Source organism: Echiichthys vipera (genome assembly GCF_963691815.1).
Source record: "Echiichthys vipera genome assembly, chromosome: 3".
NCBI classification, from domain to species: domain Eukaryota; kingdom Metazoa; phylum Chordata; class Actinopteri; order Perciformes; family Trachinidae; genus Echiichthys; species Echiichthys vipera.
This window is the reverse complement of record NC_139828.1, coordinates 22,208,114-22,229,602: the sequence shown is the minus strand read 5'-3', so window position 1 is coordinate 22,229,602 and position 21,489 is coordinate 22,208,114. Positions and strand designations below refer to the sequence as shown.

At 42.4% G+C, this 21,489-nt stretch overlaps 1 protein-coding gene across 1 annotated transcript in view; it reads left to right on the top strand.

Moving 5' to 3' along the window:
* ror1 (receptor tyrosine kinase-like orphan receptor 1) overlaps positions 1 to 20,632 on the top strand; it is a gene marked incomplete at its 5' end in the record, with an annotated part of 122,370 nt that extends 101,738 nt beyond the window's left edge. Inside the window, 8 exons of the mRNA XM_083911581.1 lie at positions 9,857 to 9,984; positions 11,250 to 11,567; positions 12,302 to 12,547; positions 13,095 to 13,309; positions 17,986 to 18,165; positions 18,784 to 19,011; positions 19,192 to 19,556; positions 19,738 to 20,632. Coding sequence (XP_083767707.1) covers positions 9,857 to 9,984; positions 11,250 to 11,567; positions 12,302 to 12,547; positions 13,095 to 13,309; positions 17,986 to 18,165; positions 18,784 to 19,011; positions 19,192 to 19,556; positions 19,738 to 20,437 — 2,380 coding nt within the window. The 3' untranslated portion in view covers positions 20,438 to 20,632. The remainder of the gene's footprint in view (positions 1 to 9,856; positions 9,985 to 11,249; positions 11,568 to 12,301; positions 12,548 to 13,094; positions 13,310 to 17,985; positions 18,166 to 18,783; positions 19,012 to 19,191; positions 19,557 to 19,737) is intronic.
* Positions 20,633 to 21,489: the final 857 nt, after the last annotated feature.

Sequence of the window (21,489 nt, the reverse complement as noted above, 5' to 3'; positions counted from 1 at the left end):
GAAAAACACTAACTAATGTATAAGTCATCATCAGTTAGTCATCAGTGAGTCTCGCAGCTGCATTGCATTCTGGTATAATGAGGCTACTGTCAATGGATCAATTCATGAGTGCAAAGAAAGTAACCTAGTAACCTGAATTTGAGGATCTGGCCTCAAAATCTCGTAGTTTTCCCCTATACATTTAACCAAGACATACAGATCATATTGTAATCATGTGTTATTTACTGGCTTTGTGTGAATGTTTGAATGTGGATATCCTTTAACCCGACTTGAGCTCTTTATGTTTGTTTTCTGCGTCCTTCAGACACCTTTGACTGCAGAGTGTGTAAAGAGGGATTATTTATGGGCTCCACCATGCAAGTGTTTTCCTTCCCCCACAATACATGCCTGTAGTGACTCTTAATCACTTTCATCAAGGATTATTCCCCTTTTCTCAGGAAGCCACGCTCGTGTTCAAACGTGTGTATTCTTGTTTCTTAAACACCGTCATAGTCCGCCAAAACATGTGTCCTCCTGTCTTTTTTAAGTGTCTGCCTTTGTGAGTTCAGATCGAGATCTGTGATCTAGGCAGTAAGCTGTTGTAAATCATGGAGGGAAGTGTGTGTGTGTGTGTGTGTGTGTGTGTGTGTGTGTGTGTGTGTGTGTGTGTGTGTGTGTGTGTGTGTGTGTGTGTGTGTGTGTGTGTGTGTGTGTGTGTGTGTGTGTGTGTGTGTGTGTGTGTGTGTGTGTGTGTGTGTGTGTGTGTGTGTGTGTGTGTGTGTGTGTGTGTGTGTGTGTGTGTGTGTGGAAGGGTACATCACAAATCACAGAAGTAGCTTAGCTCTCGGCTATCTCTTTCCCATATTCTTTCTTGAGAGCTTTTCCTGTTATTATTATTTCCACGCGGACGTTTCAAGGCAGCCTGGAGTCAATTCAAGGAATGCTAATAAGAAAAACTAAAGATTGGAATTTTTACAGCCACAAAGAAAATTAAAAACAAACACTAAGCTTGTAATACTGCTTCAGGAGGGGGAAAAAACCTTTATAAAAACAGAACATGAACTGCTATATGTGCAATACTCCTTTGTCAGCACAAAACAATTCCTGACCTTCCTGATTGAAGCATGATGGACTTGAACAATGCCAATTGTTGGATCTTCTTGTTGTTGGGATAACAATTTTTAGTCATACACACACGTACTACATTGTGCAACAGCAGTTGGACTTTAGGCCTAGAGCTAAACTGTTTCCATACCTCAGCCTCCTTCTTTTCCTCAATTATCTCTCAATTTCTCTTCCTCCCAATTTTTCTCTCTTAGTTAACTTTTCTCTCCCTCCTCTCTATCCCCCATTTTTAATTTCCTTTTATTGTTTTTTTATGCTTCTTCTATATCTGTCCATGTTATTTGCTCTCTGGGATCTCTACAGCCAGTGGGTCAGTTATTAGTCAAACAAAATCTTCCCACCCTCCACCTTTAGTTCACCTCTCTAGTAATGGATTCCACTGCGTAACCCCTGCGCTCCATTTGTTTGTGTGTGTAAGTGTCTGTCTAAACACCACTGGGTTTATGTTAGGTTTTAGGAGACATATTGCCCTCCTGTCCTGCTAATTGACAGGCTGATTGACACCCTCACTCCCGAACCCCTCCCCCTCCCCCTCACCTTGACCTCCGAAACCCTGCAGTCCTTCGTGGAAGTGATGTCAGCGGCTCAGAAGTGTTGTGAGGAGTGACGAGATTGATGTAGGATCCTTCCTTGCATGTTGAATCACCATGTATGCGTTAACCCTATTATTAAAACTCTTTAGCATCACCTGCAGTCATGAAAGACTGGGCCTTACAACAAATACTTGAGCAGAGTGCAGCACCAGCATCGTTTGTATATCGATGGGAGTCATCCTGTGGACTGTTTTAGATAAGATCAGCATTCAAATTGCTTTCAGTGAAATGTGAACATTAATAAATGTTTAGTTTCTACCTCAAATCAAGAGTATTTCAACCATAGGCTTTTCCATAAAAGCTTTACCCTTCGAACAAACCAGTGCCTGCTGCGTCTTTTCTGGGAAAATTCCTCAGACTCACTGTGATGTGATGCACTAACAATTTCTTGTTTGAAATAAATACAAGAACTGTATATTTAGCATGAGCAGAGAGAGCCACCATGACTGTAAGCCACGTTCAGGCCGACGACAGCATGTGAAAATGCAGCCCCCTCATTCATTTTAACAAAGCCATTCCGGTGGCACAGTGGGAGTGCCAAAGCAGGGGCAGAAAATTTGCACGGTCGTCCTGCAAAAAATAATGTGTGACCAGCGATGATAACTTTCCAGTGCAGTAAAACCCTTGCTTTTTTTGCCGCGCTGTTCCGACTGTACTTGTATTTTAAGTGCTCTTTCCAACAAAGAAAAAAACGTCACACCTGAAATATAACAAAATCCAACGAAAAGGATTTCAAAAAAGAAGAAAATCTACCAACTTAAATCCACCCATGATGTCCTCTCCACATCATTCCTTATGCCTCTTCTTGCCTTCTTCCTCTTTCAGTATGCTCTGTATCTCTCTCTCCTTCTCCCCGACAGAAGCCTCTTTTGTTGCGGTCAGCGAGCAGTAACACGAGGACCTGAGAGGGCTCGTTCTTTCTCCATTGTGTCCTTATGCAGCGCCTAGTTGCCCATGCTCGCTGTTCATTCCCAGCGCTGTCACGGGCCACTGGCAGCCACAGACCCCAGTCAACCTCAGCCTCTGGTGGCCATTTTGGCTCTGTGTCAGTACGAGATCATTACACAGTGCAACCACATAAGCATTCCACAATCCTCCTATGATAATTGAGTTACATTGTCTTTAATCACACACCAGTGTAAACCACTGCCCTGCTGTTATTGTTGGCTGCTGAAAAATATCAGTACATATTTCACCATCATTGCACCGATAAAACTCACTTTTGCAACATGCTATATTTAGGTTTTTCTGAATATTAGTTCTGCGGTTCTTTTTTTGTTATTTTAAACATGCTGAATAATGCTGAACATGTTTTGTTTGCTCATCCTTTCTTTTATGATCTGTGGCAGACTCACTTCCCGGGAGGAAACGCAGTCTCTTTAGGACAGCGACCACACGATTGTCCATTGTTTTTCTCCCTCTCATCATCTCTTGTCCATCCGCTGCTTTCCAGATCCACAAGTGTCTTTTATTTGTCGTTGGACACCTTCCCTTTAAAAGCGCATGCATCTAATCTATCTAACACCATACACATGTTCACAAACACTCTGAAAAGGCCCAACAGTGAAGTATCTCTAGAGCCAGTAAGCTCAAGAACATATTTACTGCATTACAATACACACATGCCCTAAATTAACCAAAAAATAAAACTACAAATCTGAGTTTAAGAGCTATGCCAGTGATTTTTGCACATTTCAAGCAATGTACTACACATGACATGACATTTACATCACATCTATTTATCCACATAGCTTTGTTTTATAAATTCTGATCGGTTTGAGAAGGCTAATTTTCATCTGTTGTCCATGCCAGATGTCAATAAGGCATATAAAAACAGAATAAACAACATATCTTGTAGCATTATTGAATATACAATATAAGTATAAGTACCATGCACAAAATAGTACAACACATATTGACCCATACATTTTTCATTTTGGAGCTAAAACACTAGCACGGTCCTTTAAAACCACATTTCCTGATTTTATTAAAAGGGATAATTTTCAGGTTCATACTGGTGTTTTGGGTTTCTGTAAGAACAGTCTGTCTGAAATGTTTTGTTTATGTGCCTGTTAAGTCCCCCCTTCTGAAAAAGCCTAGTCTGCTCCGATTGGTCAGCATAACATTTTTGGGATTCGGGGGTTGCTGTTGCACACTACAACAAAACCAGGGAGTGTATGTTTTGTATATTTTTTAAAACACATACAGCACAAACTGAGGGGCATCCTCAATCAGGATCTAACAGCTGTGGCCTCATGCTGCTGGCAGCTCATCCCCTCTTCACTCAGCACCCACAGCAGCTCCCTGAAATCCAAAATGTCATCAGGATCCGCCCCTTGCCTCCTCACCCTCAATATCCCATCCTTGCTATGTGCCCTTCAACAAAGAGCGTTGAGTTTCACATCCTTTCAACCCCAGAAATCAACACAAATCAGTCATCCCAGCCCACAGCTTCTTGATGAAAAATACCCAAGTTTACATGCAAAAGGCCTAAATAGTTGTTTCATTATCAAAACATAGAGCAAAGTATGGACCCAACAATAAAGTTAGTTTCTTCTGTAATTAACAGAGCATGTGCTACAGATGATGATTATCACCTGCAGACTTTTAAATTTAGCAGTGATGCCTCAATTTTTTTTCCAACACTGGAGCTATGATAGATCACACACTGACAATGAAACAGAGAAGAGACATGTGGATGCTTTGCTATGGCATCAGCTGTATCACCACCTCAGTCGTTGATTATCTTTCTAGTTTATCTTTATTGAAGTATATAAGTGATTTTATGTTTCTTTCGTGCAGCTGGTTGGCAGTGTCCCGTGTTTCAGAGTCATTGTCCCAGGAGAGAGCCTCATGTTGTGGCAAAGAAAGAGAGGGAAGCATGGAGGTGGAGGGATGTGTGTTCCTGCAATGATAGGAAGAAAAGAGAGACTTGTCGTTTTGATTGATTACGAGGTCTAAAGGAATCCAGGCTTTTGTCTCTAGTGGCAAATTTAACTTTTTGAGTAGGATTAAGCATCAAGTCTTCTCTAAATGAATCATGCATTTTTGGATACATCAGTCAGGAGTCCTCATACCTTAAAACTCATCTCTGAGGCCATGGTTTAATGTGTTTGTGTCTATATTTGTGTCTATACTGTAACAGGTATTTTAGTTAACGTAGATATAACTTCAGTTGTTCAGTTGTGCAGTTGTTGCAGTCAAAGCACATAATACTGTCCGCTTCTGACGTCAGTGGGCAACTGGGTGCCGCTCACTCTCCGTCTCTCTCTACAGAACATTAAAAAACAGATGAGGAAAGAGAGACTGGACATGTTACATTGTAGCAAAGATCATTTCAAGTATAAGTAATTTAACTTTCAGAATGAATGCTTTAATTCCTTGAAATAGCCTGCTCCCAAATAGCTAGCTGTTAGAAAATTGTGCGTATACTCTAGCATTGCTGGGGAACACAACAATGTCATGGCAGGTGTATTGCTCAGGACCCAATGAGGCGTAGTATATAGACCTTTACTTTCCTCTGTCAACACCCGCATGACATTAATTAAAGGGACATTTTCTAGGAATTCTATTTATGTGCATCTCAAGTATGGATGTTGGCAATTTATAAATGCTGCCTAACTTGTCTCTTTCTTACTTTCTTTGAAGTTACCAAATCAGGAAGACTCATGTTTGAAGTTCCACATTAAAGTATTTATATTTTACGTTTTCTGCTGGCTCGCTCACGTCTCTTTCATCTCTTCCAAAACAGCTGGCATTGAAAGTGTCTCCAGCACTTGAGCTGCAGTCAGTCTTTTGTGGTACTGGCACCACCCAGGTGTGAATGTATGCAACCATATGGATGTGAATCAGGAGGGTGCTGGAAAAAGAGCATGGCTGCTTAGCAAGCGCTTCCCTGAATAAATAATGAGGTTGGAAAAAATCTAATTGGACAATGAATCAATGAGAGACTTGTCGTTTTGATTGATTACGAGGTCTAAAGGAATCCAGGCTTTTGTCTCTAGTGGCAAATTTAACTTTTTGAGTAGGATTAAGCATCAAGTCTTCTCTAAATGAATCATGCATTTTTGGATACATCAGTCAGGAGTCCTCATACCTTAAAACTCATCTCTGAGGCCATGGTTTAATGTGTTTGTGTCTATATTTGTGTCTATACTGTAACAGGTATTTTAGTTAACGTAGATATAACTTCAGTTGTTCAGTTGTGCAGTTGTTGCAGTCAAAGCACATAATACTGTCCGCTTCTGACGTCAGTGGGCAACTGGGTGCCGCTCACTCTCCGTCTCTCTCTACAGAACATTAAAAAACAGATGAGGAAAGAGAGACTGGACATGTTACATTGTAGCAAAGATCATTTCAAGTATAAGTAATTGAACTTTCAGAATGAATGCTTTAATTCCTTGAAATAGCCTGCTCCCAAATAGCTAGCTGTTAGAAAATTGTGCGTATACTCTAGCATTGCTGGGGAACACAACAATGTCATGGCAGGTGTATTGCTCAGGACCCAATGAGGCGTAGTATATAGACCTTTACTTTCCTCTGTCAACACCCGCATGACATTAATTAAAGGGACATTTTCTAGGAATTCTATTTATGTGCATCTCAAGTATGGATGTTGGCAATTTATAAATGCTGCCTAACTTGTCTCTTTCTTACTTTCTTTGAAGTTACCAAATCAGGAAGACTCATGTTTGAAGTTCCACATTAAAGTATTTATATTTTACGTTTTCTGCTGGCTCGCTCACGTCTCTTTCATCTCTTCCAAAACAGCTGGCATTGAAAGTGTCTCCAGCACTTGAGCTGCAGTCAGTCTTTTGTGGTACTGGCACCACCCAGGTGTGAATGTATGCAACCATATGGATGTGAATCAGGAGGGTGCTGGAAAAAGAGCATGGCTGCTTAGCAAGCGCTTCCCTGAATAAATAATGAGGTTGGAAAAAATCTAATTGGACAATGAATCAATGTCCTCAATAGATTGTTTAGGTTCTGTGGCGAGGTTCGCCTTTCTGTTTAGATCTGGATTATATATCGGGTCTCTGCAGGAAAAGCCTTTCCTTGTAATTAACTATTATAAAACATTACACAGAGGGCCTGTGGCGTTGGTGTGTAAAATAAAAGGCCTGAACTGCCATCCACTGTTTACACAAATAGCAACCGCACTTGGCTCTCCCAGCCTGGGATAGCTTGCGCACACAGACGCACAGAGAAACAAATACACAAAAACAAAGTAAGATTTTCGGAAAACCTCAAATGTCTCACAACGATTATGGTTATTGTAGATGTGTCTTTCCTACCCATGTCTCCCTTTAGACATAAGTCATTTCTGCTGCACTGCACAGGATACAAATACTTTAGTATGCCTCTCAGACACGGCTTTCAATTTAAGTCGACTTGAGTGAAAGAAATTAAAATATAGAAAGCCGTGAGGGGCGATTCTTTTGGGCTGAGCTGGTTCGGTTGAGGCCGTTCTGACTGGCCAGAGTTGTAATTTGCCTGCGGGGATCTGGCTGCATTGTGGCGGATCGTCTGCTCTCCCTTGTCATTTACTTGTCTGTGTGTGGCTTAATGTTAGTGTGGATGTGTGTGTCCACCATATTCTGTGACGCACAACCCAACTAACCTCTCGGCTGCCTGGACACACTCCAGCCCTCACTTTGTATTGTGTGTGTGTGTGTGTGTGTGTGTGTGTGTGTGTGTGTGTGTGTGTGTGTGTGTGTGTGTGTGTGTGTGTGTGTGTGTGTGTGTGTGTGTGTGTGTGTGTGTGTGTGTGTGTGTGTGTGTGTGTGTGTGTGTGTGTGTGTGTGTGTGTGTGTGTGTGTGTGTGTGTGTGTGTGTGTGTGTGTGTGTGTGTGTGTGTGTGTGTGTGTGTGTGTGTGTTTTCTCTCATGCTCTGAGCTGCCTTTTCATATTATGCTTCATTACATTCAGAACAGTTGAAGCCCAATCAATCATCGATCTCACAACTCGTTTATCCAGCTTTCGTAGTGGCCGCTATAACAAGACTCTCCTCTTACAGCTTTAATGCCAGATATGATTTTCACCTAAAGAGATGGAGCTCTTTGCCAAAGGAAAAAATATCTGAAGATGTAGCAGTTTATGAGTTTGTGGCATGATGGAGGGGTGCTAAGCTGTCTGCAGGCACACCGCAACACGAACTCATTATTACCGATTTCCACATTTTAGTAGGAAATTACATATTGCAGGGATAAAAAGGCTTAAACCTGTATTAAACTGTAAATGTAGATTTACCCTATCTCTATGGAATCGGCAGTATGTAGACCACTGTGCTCTATGGCTCTGTGTGTATGTGTGTGTGTGTGTTTGTGTGTGTGTCCATGTCTGGAAAGCCCATTTAGATATGTACAGACGGGGGCCAAGGGAGAGAGAGCTGACCTTGGCCCTTCAGTCACTTAGCACTCCTCAGAGAGAGGGGACCTAATGACCCCATACTCACACCAAACTCACAAACCACATTACGGTGTGTGTGTGTGTGTGTGTGTGTGTGTGTGTGTGTGTGTGTGTGTGTGTGTGTGTGTGTGTGTGTGTGTGTGTGTGTGTGTGTGTGTGTGTGTGTGTGTGTGTGTGTGTGTGTGTGTGTGTGTGTGTGTGTGTGTGTGTGTGTGTGTGTGTGTGTGTGTGTGTGTGTGTGTGTGTGTGTGTGTGTGTGTGCCATTGTCACCTGGTTTTTAGTTGAATCTTTAAAGTGCAGCCTTAGAGTTTGTGGCGTAATGAGTGTAATTCACACGCTGTTGCGTCCCTTGTAAACTACCTGACTCTCGTCAACAAAGGCGGCCTAACATGGTTGGGTGATAATGAAGCATTCAGCCCCATGAGGCTCTATTTTACAGTTGAACACAGTATGAAATGAAGCAGTGTGTTTTTGAAAAATAGAATGAGAACATTAGTGTTTTAATGAAGCAAGTAGAGTATTGTTCCCTTAACTTGAAGTAGATAAACAAAGTTGTAAAACGAGAGTAATACTGTTTAGTGAGTATTCTTCCAAAATTTCACAGTCTGTTCAGTAACAAATAGAGTGCTTCTGTTTGTCATTACTGGAGCATGAGGATGTACTTTCAATCAGCCAATAGCTACAATATGGTTCTTTTGTGCTTAGTTTTGTGAGTCCTTCAGTATGTGTGTACGTGCAGTGGCATCATGCACTCCCCTATATATTGTGGTTATGGCTGGTCTTAAAGTCCCCATATGGCACAATTTAAAGCACATGACACAGTGATCTCACACGCTGCGTGTGTGCGTGCGTGCGGGCGTGCGTGCGTGTGTGTGTGTGTGTGTACAGTTTATGGAATGAGAAAGGTGAGAGATCCAGGGCGGAAGAAGAAAGAGAGAGGGAGATACATTGATTAAAAAGGAGGGCAAGAACAGAGTGTCATGTAGAAAAGGGTAAAAAAAAATCAAGGAGGTAAGAAGTTTAAAAACATGATCATTAACCCCTTCTCTCTCTCTCTCTTTGCATGTGTTTCAGATTAGGGCTCAAGATGACATCTCACTGCTCTGTCATAAACAGATATAAAGCCAAACATTAATTCCTAATGCGGTTTACAGCTGTGCTAGGAATAAGGGTGTGTGTGAGTGTGTGTGTGTGTGTGTGTGTGTGTGTCAGATATCTGACTTTGACTTGAATGTGATTTATCTTTAGCCAAGCAAAGGGAGACCTCTCTCTTGATTTAGAGCTGCAACAAGAAGCAGTCTTTTCCCTCTGTAAGGGAACTAGTTAGTTTTGTTTAATATTAAATATAGGCTGCCCTCTAGTGGAATTTCCATGTATTGCAGCAAGTTTGGCTTCTATAACTTTGTATGGAAGTCCTCTTGCTCTTCAAGACATTTTGTGTTTTCAGAAAAGTTGTATATAAATACAATGTATCATTATTGTTATTATTATTATTATAATAATGATATTTTTTGTGCCTTTTATTTAAATCGTACAGCAAGAGGTGGACAGGAAATGGGGGGGGGGGGGGGGGGGACATGTAGCATGCATGTGAGTGAGTCTATACAGTATGTTTGTGTGTGCTCGACACTGTCTAACCCTGAGCTGCTGCGCCAAGGACTCCCAGCCTCTGCACATGGGGCGCCCGCTCTAACCACTGAGCCACTGGCCCTGTATGTACATATTTTAACTGTCTTTCTGTTTGTCTCAGGGAGGATTTTGATGAGGAGGGATTCTGCCAGCCTTACAGAGGTATAGCCTGCGCCCGCTTCATCGGTAACCGCAGCATCTTCGTCGACTCGTTGCAGATGCAGGGCGAGATCGAGACCCAGATCACAGGTGAGAAACAGGCATGTGGGTTTAATCCCTTTAACTGCAAAAAAATAAACAATGGCTTGCACTTTAGAATCTCAAGAAATTTCAACACGTACTTTTACTTAAATATAACATACGTTTTCTTCAGCAACACTTGTTTTTCTTTCAAGTCTTTGTGCGATTTCAAACTAAATGTGCTCACAGAACTTTTGGTGATGTTTCACTTTAGATCTATACTTTCAGATACAAATATGCATCCACATTTAATGCTACCAGATCAGCAAAGCCTTAAATTGTTTTTAAGAACAAACTAGTTGTCCCCTCTCAAAAGCTGACAGCCTGCTTTCATCTAGTGAGTTCACTAGTTCAACTGTCATTTAGCAATTCTGTCTTGACTAGCAGCCAAACCCTGCTAACACATGTCTTCAGCAACCAGGCCTGATGGAGCACCTTTGTAAAGCTGCCTTCTTAGCATACTGTTAATCCTTGAAAACCTACTGTAAATGAGGACTGTTTAGATAGTGAACCTTAATTAATATTGTAGGAGGAAAACAGGATGTTACTTATGGAGTTCAAAGGAAGTTCAGCAGGGCCACCACACTGTATGGAGCCCAAATGGCCCACATACCGTTTTGTACATGTCTGTGTGTTCCTCCTCCTTTGCTTTTGTACTGTGCGTTTGCGCGCACATGTCCTCAGAGGTCAGTTTAACGCGTGTGTTATTGATTACACCCGTGCAGCTGTCAGCGTCTCCCCTGCACAGTTCAACTCTAATCTGAAACATCAAGGATGAGTGATAACAAAGATGTATGATGCTATACAATCATAATAAACCTACAGTAGGACTGTAAATCATTTTATAGCCAGAACATCCACGTTCGGTAGCTGTTCAGCATCACATTCTCTGATCTTTATTTTGTGGGCGTTTGGATAACTGCCAACTTTAGTTGTCCAATTTTTATTTTCTTGTCTTCTCTTTCAGCCCCCACAGAGCTGCTTTACTGATAATCACAACCACAGAAAAGCACATGTTTGCAATAACTGTACGATATGACTATGAATCATACATTTACAGCTGCAGCTTTCATTGTCAGTCCCCCTCTTTGATCCTTCATGTGTTTAGATGCTTGAGAGTTAGTAGCAATGGGAGAAGGGTTGCTTTAGACTCCACGTCTCTTTTGATAAATGCAGGACAGAGTCATTCAAAGAATATATAAGATAAATCTCTATTTGGTCTCTTGAAGTGTGAGTTATGGAATTATAAGTACTTTTGTTTCCCTTCTTTCCAGCGGCCTTCACCATGATCGGGACATCCAACCATTTGTCCGATCGTTGCTCCCAGTTTGCCATTCCTTCACTCTGCCACTTCGCCTTTCCGACGTGCGACCGCAGCTCTGGAGCCGACAAACCTCGGGACCTGTGTAAGGATGAGTGCGAGATCCTGGAGAACGACTTGTGTAAGACGGAGTACATCATCGCCCGCTCAAACCCCATCATCCTGAAGAGACTGAAGCTGCCAAACTGTGAGGACCTGGCTGCCTTTGACAGCCCCGAGGCTGCCAACTGCCTAAGGATCGGCATCCCTATGGCCGAGCCCATAAACAAGAGTAAGACCTGTTCACCCTTCCACTGCTAATAGAGATCATTGTTATCAGGCATCTCCGTGGCCTCTATTGTAACTGCTAACAGGAGCTGTGTGATCTGATATCAGAACCAACTTTATTGGCAAAGTATGTTTAAACTTAAGGTTGCAGCTATATCTATTTACAACTGTTGATTCATCTGCAGATTATTCAATTATCAGTCAGGCAATTAAATGTCAACAAGTAGGAGTGAAGGACACATTCATCACAATTTTCCCAGAGCCCAAATTGTTTGTGTGGTCGACAAAAACCCCAAGATATTTAATAGACGATCAGCTATGATGAAGAAAAGCCGCAAATCTGCACATTTGATGAACTGGAACCAGCTAATGTTTTGGCATCTTTGCTTGAAAAGTCTCACAATGTCACATTGTGAAAACACGTTTAGTAGTGAAAATGTGTCTTTGTGTGTGTGAGAAAGAAAAATGGTGATGATTGGAGGAAAGAAATTTAGGTTTTGTGGTCAAAAGGAGACAAATCTGCAGGTACTAGGCTTAAAAATTCTCTGAAAAAGAGAAGTAGGCAAACATGTTTAGGCTTTCTGTCAGTCTACCAGCAGCTCAACAAAGGAATACTTAATAAACCTGGGCCTGTGAGTAAGTTTGTGAGCCCCGTCCACTCAAAAGAAAGGAGGAAAGTGATATTGTGAGCATACTACTCAACCTAACAACGCACAAACACGCCTTCCTCTCCTTCAGATCACAAGTGTTACAACAACAGCGGGGCAGACTACAGAGGGACAGTCAGTATGACCAAGTCGGGCCGTCAGTGTCAGCCGTGGAACTCCCAGTATCCTCACAGCCACACCTATATGGCCGTCCGCTACCCAGAGCTGAATGGAGGACACTCGTACTGCCGTAACCCTGGGAACAAACACGAGGCCCCCTGGTGCTTCACACTGGATGAGGGGTTACGCATGGAGATCTGTGACATACCCGTCTGTGGTAAGAGACTAGAATATGTTTATGTTAATGAGATGTCCCAATATGCAAAATATGCTAATATAATAACATTAATATGCTTTTTTTTATTGATGTAATATGGCAGTATTTGGCAGTAGTTTTCACTAATGAAATGCCCACAACCTTTTATTGTATGTTGTAAAACTGCAGAATAATTCCTTATTATTCCTTATTATTCTAACTTTCTATTTTTCACCACAATTTTTTATTTCTTCCTTTTTTTTCTTGTGATTATTATTCTGACTGCATCATGTTATAAAAATGCAACCGTACGGCTGCAACTAATCATTGTGTTGATGATGAATTGTTTTATAAAATGTCTTTTTTCAGCAGTCAAAAACCTGAGGATGTTAAACTCTTCTAATCACATAGACAAATGATTTAAAAACTATCAAGATTGTTGCAGTTTTAATTTTATGTCAACCAATTAATCATTTCAGCTCTAATATGCCTATATATTACATTATATTTCCAGGGTTATACAAAAAGCTATATATATGATGTTATTCCTCCCCTTTCATCCCTATAGACCATAAAGAGAAGTCTGGAGGCAGCAACATGGAGATCTTGTACATCCTGGTTCCCAGTGTGGCGATCCCGTTAGCCATCGCCTTGCTCTTCTTCTTTATTTGCGTGTGCCGCAACAACCAGAAGTCCCCCAGGCCTCCCGCCCCTCGCCAGCCCAAACCAGTCCGGGGACAAAACGTTGAGATGTCCATGCTCACGACTGCATACAAGCCAAAGGTAGAGCAGACACAGCACATGATAATGGGGGGGTGATGGAAGCCCTGCTCTGCCTTTATGGGACTGACAAAAGGACCTTGGTTGTGAAATGAGGTGTGTGGGGTTTGAAGCAGAGGGTTGCTGAGAAAGAACATGGCTGCTTATCTGGAGTGTGTGACTGGTACAGTGTTATGTTGATCCAGCAGCTCATAAAAACAGACAGGGTGTATCCAATTCATTTCATTTCAACGTTAGAGAGGTGATCCAAGGAAGAAATGAGACTAAAATCAAGAGTGCAGACTATGGGAAATACATTTAAAAAAATAGCATGATGATATATGATAGGATGATACAGACAGAAAGAATATACAATTTCAATCAGTCATATAACATTTCAAAGTATATCATACAAACCAAAAGGAGTAAGCATGAAGTCATGACTGGGAACTCATTGATTGGACAGCTTTGATGACATCGTCAGTGCTCCATGGATCCATGAATCTAATTCTGCAGACTGAAAGCGAGTCTTGAAGTACTGAACTGCTTCTTATTTGTATGTTCAATGTTCTCTGGAGTCACAAAGAGTTCAGGGAGAAAAAAATGACTATGTCGTCATTGGACCTCATACTGTATGCCATGTATAATGAAAAACAGGTAGAAAAAGGATAGAAAAGATGCATCTTGTATATTAATATTGCCATTGGTGAAGCTTTTAATGAGGGCTACTTAACTAGACGAAGTAGGACGCACACTTTTACATGTCATTTTTTAGTTCAGCTCCAGTGTGCAAGATTTAGGGTGATCTATTGATCAAGAAATTTAATATAATAATAATATTTTTCTTTAGTGCATAATTGCCTGAAAATAAGAATAGTTAATTTTGTTAGCTTAGAATGGAGCTGTTTATATCTACATACGGAGCAGGTCCTTCTCCACGGAGCACGCCATGTTGCATCGCCATATGTTTTTACAGTAGCCCAGAACGGAGAAACCAAATACTGGCTCCATTTAAGGCCATTTATGTTTTTATATCGGCCACTGCAGTTCTCCTACACGCTTGTAGCACAGGAGAAGTTTAGTTGTTTGCAATCTACAACCTCCCTACGAGATGCCACTAAATCCTACACAGTGGTACTTCAATATTTTGAATGAATGTCATTGGTGGTCCTCTTTGTCCACAGCATAGTTCATGGTTGTTTGATTGAGTTTGATTGACCACTTTCACACCATCCTTTCTGAACAGAAATAACTGGGCAAATGGACATGTAAGCAACCTGGGCTCATGGAGACTTCACAGTGCACATTTTTGCACTGCACATAATGCCATGTCCACCATCTCTCCCTCTGTTGCTTTTCTGCCACAATCTCGCTGAACATATCAGCAGTGTAAACTTGCGTCTTCCCACTATCATCTCACTCCACTATTCACTGCTTTTTGAGAAGCCACAGTACTGCTAGAATACACTTGTATACTCACATCATTTAGAAAAAGTATAAATTACGCACGGCTAAATAAAGAGACAAACAGAAAAAACAAATAAAGAAAGAAAATAAGTACAAGACCGTTGAATCACTTTGAAAATATGCAGCACACACAAAAAACATCTTCAGCAGTGTTCATCAAATATGCAAATAGAAATACTCTTACTCTACAATTGTACTCTCATCCTACAATAAATACAATTGGGCAATTCCAGACTCAAGTCAAGAGGTATCCCACGTTGTTATGCTGGTTCGATTATCAAAATAAATAAGAAACGGCATCAAACTTTGTTTGAACTTATCCTCATGACCCCTCAAGGGGAATTTGATCTTCTTCAACTAAAGATGAAAAATTATATCCCTGATCCATCAAACATTCGATAGTGGTTTTGAGTTTTTCTAACTTCCAACCAAAGTATTAGTTCTTGGGCCAATAAGGGAGTAAAGGTCACTACATTGTACATGCTTGATAGGCACTTGAGTCCTCTGGTCTTACGTCAAATATAGCAATTCAAGCGTGTGGGTCAGCCCTGAAAACATTGCTCACAGCATTTTTGACTCTCCTGTGGTGAATCTAGATCCCTGCTCTATTGCTGTCTTTTAAAGACATGAGAGCAGACGGAGGAAGGAGTCAAAAGACTGGCACAGCTCCATACGTCACAGCGTGCTGGGGTGACTGGAGTGTGTGTGTGTGTGTGTGTGTGCGTGTGTGTGTGTGTGTGTGTGTGTGTGTGTGTGTGTGTGTGTGTGTGTGTGTGTGTGTGTGTGTGTGTGTGTGTGTGTGTGTGTGTGTGTGTGTGTGTGTGTGTGTGTGTGTGTGTGTGTGTGTGTGTGTGTGTGTGTGTGTGTGTGTGTGTGTGTGTGTGTGTGTGTGTGTGTGTGTGTGTGTGTGTGTGTGTGTGTGTGTGTGTGTGTGTGTGTGTGTGTGTGTGTGCGCGCGGAAATGACCTGTCAGATCTCTATCATAAGAGCTCAGCAGGTCCAGGAATGTTCGACTGCAGCTCTTTTTTCCTCTCTGTTTATTTCTCTCCCACTGTCCCTTTTTTCACATCTGTCCCTCTCACTTAATCCATCTCCCTTTGCTCTTCTTCTCTCTCCCTCCATCCCTTTACCTCTGGAACCTCTTTTTCTTCCTTCACTCTCTCATGGATCTGTATCATATTTCTTTCAAGGTTGCACACTCACTCGTATCATGTCTGTTTATCTTTTTACACATAATTTTGGTGGTGGTGGTTGGAGAGGGGTTACTGTTTATAGACAATGTGTCTGTTTGTGCAGAGCCTATGCTCAAGGTATGTGTATAATATTACAATTAACGGCTGTAGAAAGAACCGCAAAATGTCACAGAAGCGCCAGAAGCCATTAATATCTGTGGTTTAATTTGGATTCCTATTTGCAATGGAACAAATGTTTCACCGACCTAAAAAAGGAGTCTCTCCTCATCGTGTTTAGATGACGGCTTTGTATCTACAAAGAGCCAAGGTAACAGGAGATCAAAGAAGGTTTTTTCAGAGTGACAAGCATGCAGTTACGGGATTTGCAGTGAATTTAAAATGGTCTTTGTGGACAACAAGGGCCTGAAATATGGTTCACACATATCAGACTAGATAACCATCTATTTTATGATTTCAAAACTTTTTACAGAAGTGCCCTTACATCTGATCTGGTGCCTTAATTCTGTAACGTACTAAACAATTTGGGTAAATTAGTGATTTCTACCTTAAAATGAATAAAATCTCCAATTATACAGCAGTTTATGGTCAAGTTGAGATACTCTCTTCTCTACCTTTCTTATCTACAACTTTGTCTTGGGCTAGGCAGCTACCCAGCATGCTTTGCTGCAGGGTCACCAAGGGGCCATTGCCCGTGACAATCCATTTAGACACACATAAACACACACGCACGAACCTGCGGTGGTGTGAGGAGGATCTAAGGGTTTGGGTGTGGGGAGTAAAGACGGGGTGAAACAAACCCATAACTAAAAACATCTGTGTCTCTCATAACAACAGCAGGTCCCCACACTCACAAACACACACACACACACTCCCACCCCCCCAGAGCTCACACAGGCCTGTGTGTCTCTTCTGTTCACTGAGGAATTTCATTATTCATCTCAGAGTTCCCGGAATCTGAAAATCATTGCCAACCTCACCTCACCCTTTATCCTTGAGTACAGTCACACACACACACACACACACACACACACACACACACACACACACACACACACACACACACACACACACACACACACACACACACACACACACACACACACACACACACACACAAACACTATACATACTCGTGTTTTAGAGCTGTCCAGGTGTGTGTGTATGTGTGTGTGTGTATGGATTTTAGAGGGTAACATATAGGGGACTGACCGGAAGTAGAGAGGTGAATGTGTTTTAACTAATTTTATTAAAGACCAAAAAAATTGTCAACACATATCGCAACCGTGAATGTTACACAATGGAGGTTTTGAAAGAAAAGGCTCGCCTGCATCTTACCACCAACGAGGCTGCTAGAAGCAACGTATCTCAAATCTTACGGATTATGACTTTAAGTTGCACTTTAATTTAGAAGTTTATTTGATCCAGTCCGACTGAATTGCAAAAAAAATGTTACCTTGTTATAACCCCACAGTCCGTCTCATTCCTGCTGGAGTTAGCTGTATTTACAAACCTCCTATCTATGTCCTTCCAGTGACAATAAAATACTAAAATGTCCCTACTCACAAAGAAAGCTACACATTTTCTTGTTTTTATTACAGCTGATTCTACAGTTTTACTGGCAAGAGAACTAATTGCTTAGTATTCCTAAAAGCTGCTAACATGTCAGTTAAATTAAATTTTTAAGCTAAGAACAAGGTGCCAGATTTAACAATTTCCTCACATTGCTCTCCAAAGGCTTGAAAGGAGTCATTATGAGCTGATGTAATGGATTGAGTCTGATTATGACAATTATCAACTCTCTGGGTTATACTTTTTATTTATATTTTGTCAACTTAAACACATATTTAATGTTATATCTGGCAGTCGATTTAGAAGCACCTATGTAAACTTCATGTCAACATTTCACTTTTCGAGTTGAGGATAATGGCGAGGAGAGAGTACAAAGAAAATAATGATCTAATATTTTCTTTCACATCTCTTTTCCCACTGATCTCACTTCTTCCTCTTTTTCTTTCCCACCTCCTTTTCTTCTCTCTGCAGAGTAAGGCCAAAGAGCTTCCCCTGTCGGCTGTGCGTTTCATGGAGGAGCTTGGAGAGTGCAATTTAGGGAAGATCTACAAGGGCCACCTGTATCTGCCGGGCATGGACCAGGCACAGCTCGTGGCCATAAAGACCCTGAAGGATGTCTCCAATGTTCAGCATTGGGGCGACTTCCAGCAGGTACAGAGTCAATCCATCATGAAATCAACCATGTGTTACCTGTATATGACCTCTAGCAAGTCATTTTAAAATAAATGCTTCTAATTGGCAATTGTTTGTGAATGTGGTACAAAAATAATCTTTTGTTTTAAACCACACCACAAGGGTAGTTCAACACAGAGTTTGAAGCATGGCTTGATATATTTCTGCAGAAGGTAAACGTGGTGGGCGATGGCAGACTGTATACCGCTAAAATCATCTTTCACACTTGAAATAGTCCCAAAAATAAAATGTCAGATTGTCTATATACATTTAGATGAAACACATGACTTGTAAAAACATAACCCTTTCTTTCCGTGTACAGAGAACATGACCTGAACTGGCAGCATTTGAAGTCATAGTACACCCAAAAATCTGCCTTTTGAGTTTGAAAAAGCTCAAACTCAACAAAACAAACTTCTCACGGAGGCCTTTTGGTGTTTCTATCTGAAAAAGTAGACTTAGGCTGGAAAGTCACTTCAAGGTTTCAGGCTCTGATGAGCGTATAAAAATAATTTCCCCAATAGTTTTTTTTGCGAATGAAGCTGCTATTTCTCTTTTTTCATGGAAGTTCACAGATACTTTGTGTTTAAATTACAGGAGGCTGCAGTGCTGACGGAGCTACAGCACCCAAACGTGGTGTGCCTGCTGGGTGTGGTGATCCAGGAGCAGCCTGTCTGTATGCTGTTTGAGTTTCTGCCCCAAGGCGACCTCCACGACTTCCTCATCATGCGTTCACCGCACTCTGACGTTGGCTGCAGCAGTGATGAGGATGGCACTGTGAAATCTAGCCTGGATCATGGAGACTTCCTGCACATGTCCATACAGGTGGGGTTTGAAAGCAGCTTTAAGTCTGTTAGAAAAGAGTTTCCTGGATTGCTGATTCACTGATTGAGCTCAAAGTCTCTTTCCTATCCTGTTTCTCCTTTCACCTTACTGTGTACCAGACATACTTCACAGCTTATACCTCTTTAAATTATGTTTTCTTTACTGACTGATTACACCTAGGTGGCTGCTGGGATGGAGTACTTGGCCAGCCACTTTTACACCCATAAAGATCTTGCAGCTCGGAACATTCTGGTAGGCGAACAGCTCCACATCAAGATCTCCGACCTGGGTCTCTCCAGAGCCATCTACTCCTCAGACTACTACTGCCTCCAGCCCAAAACTCTGCTGCCCATCCGCTGGATGCCCCCCGAGGCCATCGCTTACGGCAAGTTCACCACAGACTCAGACATCTGGTCGTTCGGAGTTGTGCTGTGGGAGATCTTCAGCTACGGTCTGCAACCCTATTACGGCTTCTCCAACCAGGAAGTGATGGAGATGGTGAGAAAGAGGCAGCTGCTGCCCTGCCCCGAGGACTGTCCACCGAGGTAAGTTCAAGGTGATGTTGTTAATCAGCATCATCTAGTCCGCCGGATGCTCCACATCTATCTTTTAGCATTTAAAAGTTTTTCGTATATAACTATATCGCCATAAAATATCAAAAACAATGTGTTTAATTTTAAATTGAGTTTATCAAATTGCCTGATTACAAACTCTGTTGTCTCTCAGGTTTTATGGTTTGATGACTGAATGCTGGCAGGAAGGGCCAACACGACGGGCACGCTTCAAGGACATCCACGCCCGCTTGCGAGCCTGGGAGGGTTTGTCATCCCACGCCAGCTCCAGCACGCCCTCTGGTGGGGGAGGCAACGCCACCACTCAGACCACCTCGCTGAGTGCCAGCCCCGTCAGCAACCTCGGCAACCCCCGCTACGCCGCTGCTGCTGCCGCCGCTGCGGGGTACCTTTACCCGACCCAGGCTATTCCCTCACCGGCCCAGATGGCCCAGACTCAAGCCTGGACGCCCATGGCTGTGATGCAAACCCACCAGCGCTTTATCCCCGTCAATGGATACCCCATCCCGCCGGGATACGCGGCTTTCCCAGCTCACTTCCCTCCCCCTGCCCCACCGACCAGGGTCATCCAGCACCACCTGCCCCCTCCCAAAAGCCGCTCACCCAGCAGCGCCAGTGGCTCCACCAGCACGGGTCACGTCAGCGGAGTACCCTCCACTACAGGCTCCAATCATGATGCCAACACGCCGCTGCTCTCCCACTGCATCATGCCGGGGAGCGGCGGAGTACAGATGTATGGACAAGTTTCCCAGAAGGGACTGGGACAACTGGACCATGCATCACAAACAGCGCTGCTCGCTGCTGATTCTGAAGTGTTGATGTACAACGACTCGGTCATCACCGCAGACCTGTAAATAGATAAAGAGATACTTGCACTCTTTCTGCTCGGGACCCAACATTTGAGAAGTTTAGCCTCTCACACAGGGACCCAGTCTAACATTTCCACTCTGGTCGCATTGGAGACCCAACAGAAACTGGCCTGTGTGTGCACATTTGAGTGTGTAAGAAACACAGCCGCAACAACACAAGTACATATACAGCTGTCTGACTTTTTAATGCCTTATTGTTTAAAGCATGTGTACTTACTACCACGGTTTGAAAATGTTGTTATTATTTTAACCTCTGTGTAAATACAGTACATAAGTCTTGAATGAATGAGTGAAATACAAATATATATATTCAAAAGAACTTTTTTTTATTAAGGAATAAACTTTAAAGGTGAAAAGGTAGCAAGTCCATCCTGCAGTCCTATGAAACAGTTTGTATCACAGTCTGACAAAATGTACCTAACCAAGTCAACATACGGTTTCATGCAGGATGTGAAGGAAACACTGACATTCATACTGAGAGCTTAGGTGCCTTTCAGCAGCAGTATGACTTGCTTCTTTCTGGACGTATAAAAACACAAAAATGTGCTGTACATTTGCTTGTACAGTAAAAGCATGAGCAGTTGAGCAACAACCTGCTCAAATAAACCTGTATACAAGGTGGACAGGTGCCCTGCCTTTTGGGTTTCAAGTATCGCAGACAGACAGCTTGCAGCTGTGTGGCAGCTCCCCATCGAAGCAGCTGGAATTAAAACTACATGTCCAGGCACTGAGATCTGGCATTTTCACACAAAATCCCTTCGCAAATGACACCTGAATGTTTTTTGTGCGACCTCGACATGATCATCTGACACTTTTGCAACATGGACACAAGCCTCTATTTCTTTTTTTAAACTCGGCTTCCCGAACTGAGGAAGTGGGGAGTACTTCTGATCGGACAATAAACTCTTCATCAGCCTTTCCTTCTCCCTCCATTCCTCCCTCTCACCTTCACAGGTGAACCCCTTCAACATGTCCCCCTCTTCCTTTCTCCTCCCATACCATCTTCCACCCTCCCCGCAGACATGGCATCTAACTTC